This window comes from Bison bison, unplaced genomic scaffold (assembly GCF_000754665.1).
Source record: "Bison bison bison isolate TAMUID 2011002044 unplaced genomic scaffold, Bison_UMD1.0 scf7180017864367, whole genome shotgun sequence".
NCBI classification, from domain to species: domain Eukaryota; kingdom Metazoa; phylum Chordata; class Mammalia; order Artiodactyla; family Bovidae; genus Bison; species Bison bison.
In genome coordinates this window covers 3,348,175-3,348,388 of record NW_011494939.1, presented here as the reverse complement: position 1 = coordinate 3,348,388, position 214 = coordinate 3,348,175, and the positions used below count along the sequence as shown (strand labels likewise).

Sequence of the window (214 nt, the reverse complement as noted above, 5' to 3'; positions counted from 1 at the left end):
TATCCTTCTTCATGAGCGTCTTGGTTTTCCGCCGGGGCCGGTATTTATAATCCGGGTGTTCCTTCATGTGCAGCGCTCGCAGCCGCTTGGCCTCGTCGATGAACGGCCGCTTCTCCGTCTCGGACAAAAGTTTCCACTCGGCGCCCAAGCGCTTGCTGATCTCCGAGTTGTGCATCTTAGGGTTCTCTTGGGCCATCTTGCGCCGCTGCCCGCG

General features: G+C 58.9%; 1 protein-coding gene across 1 annotated transcript in view; it reads right to left on the bottom strand.

Moving 5' to 3' along the window:
- Positions 1–214, bottom strand: part of SOX2 (SRY (sex determining region Y)-box 2) — a 2,109-nt gene that overhangs the window by 1,639 nt on the left and 256 nt on the right. The window contains exon 2 of the mRNA XM_010855709.1: positions 3–214. This exon is cut by the window's right edge and continues 16 nt beyond it. Coding sequence (XP_010854011.1) covers positions 3–214 — 212 coding nt within the window. The remainder of the gene's footprint in view (positions 1–2) is intronic.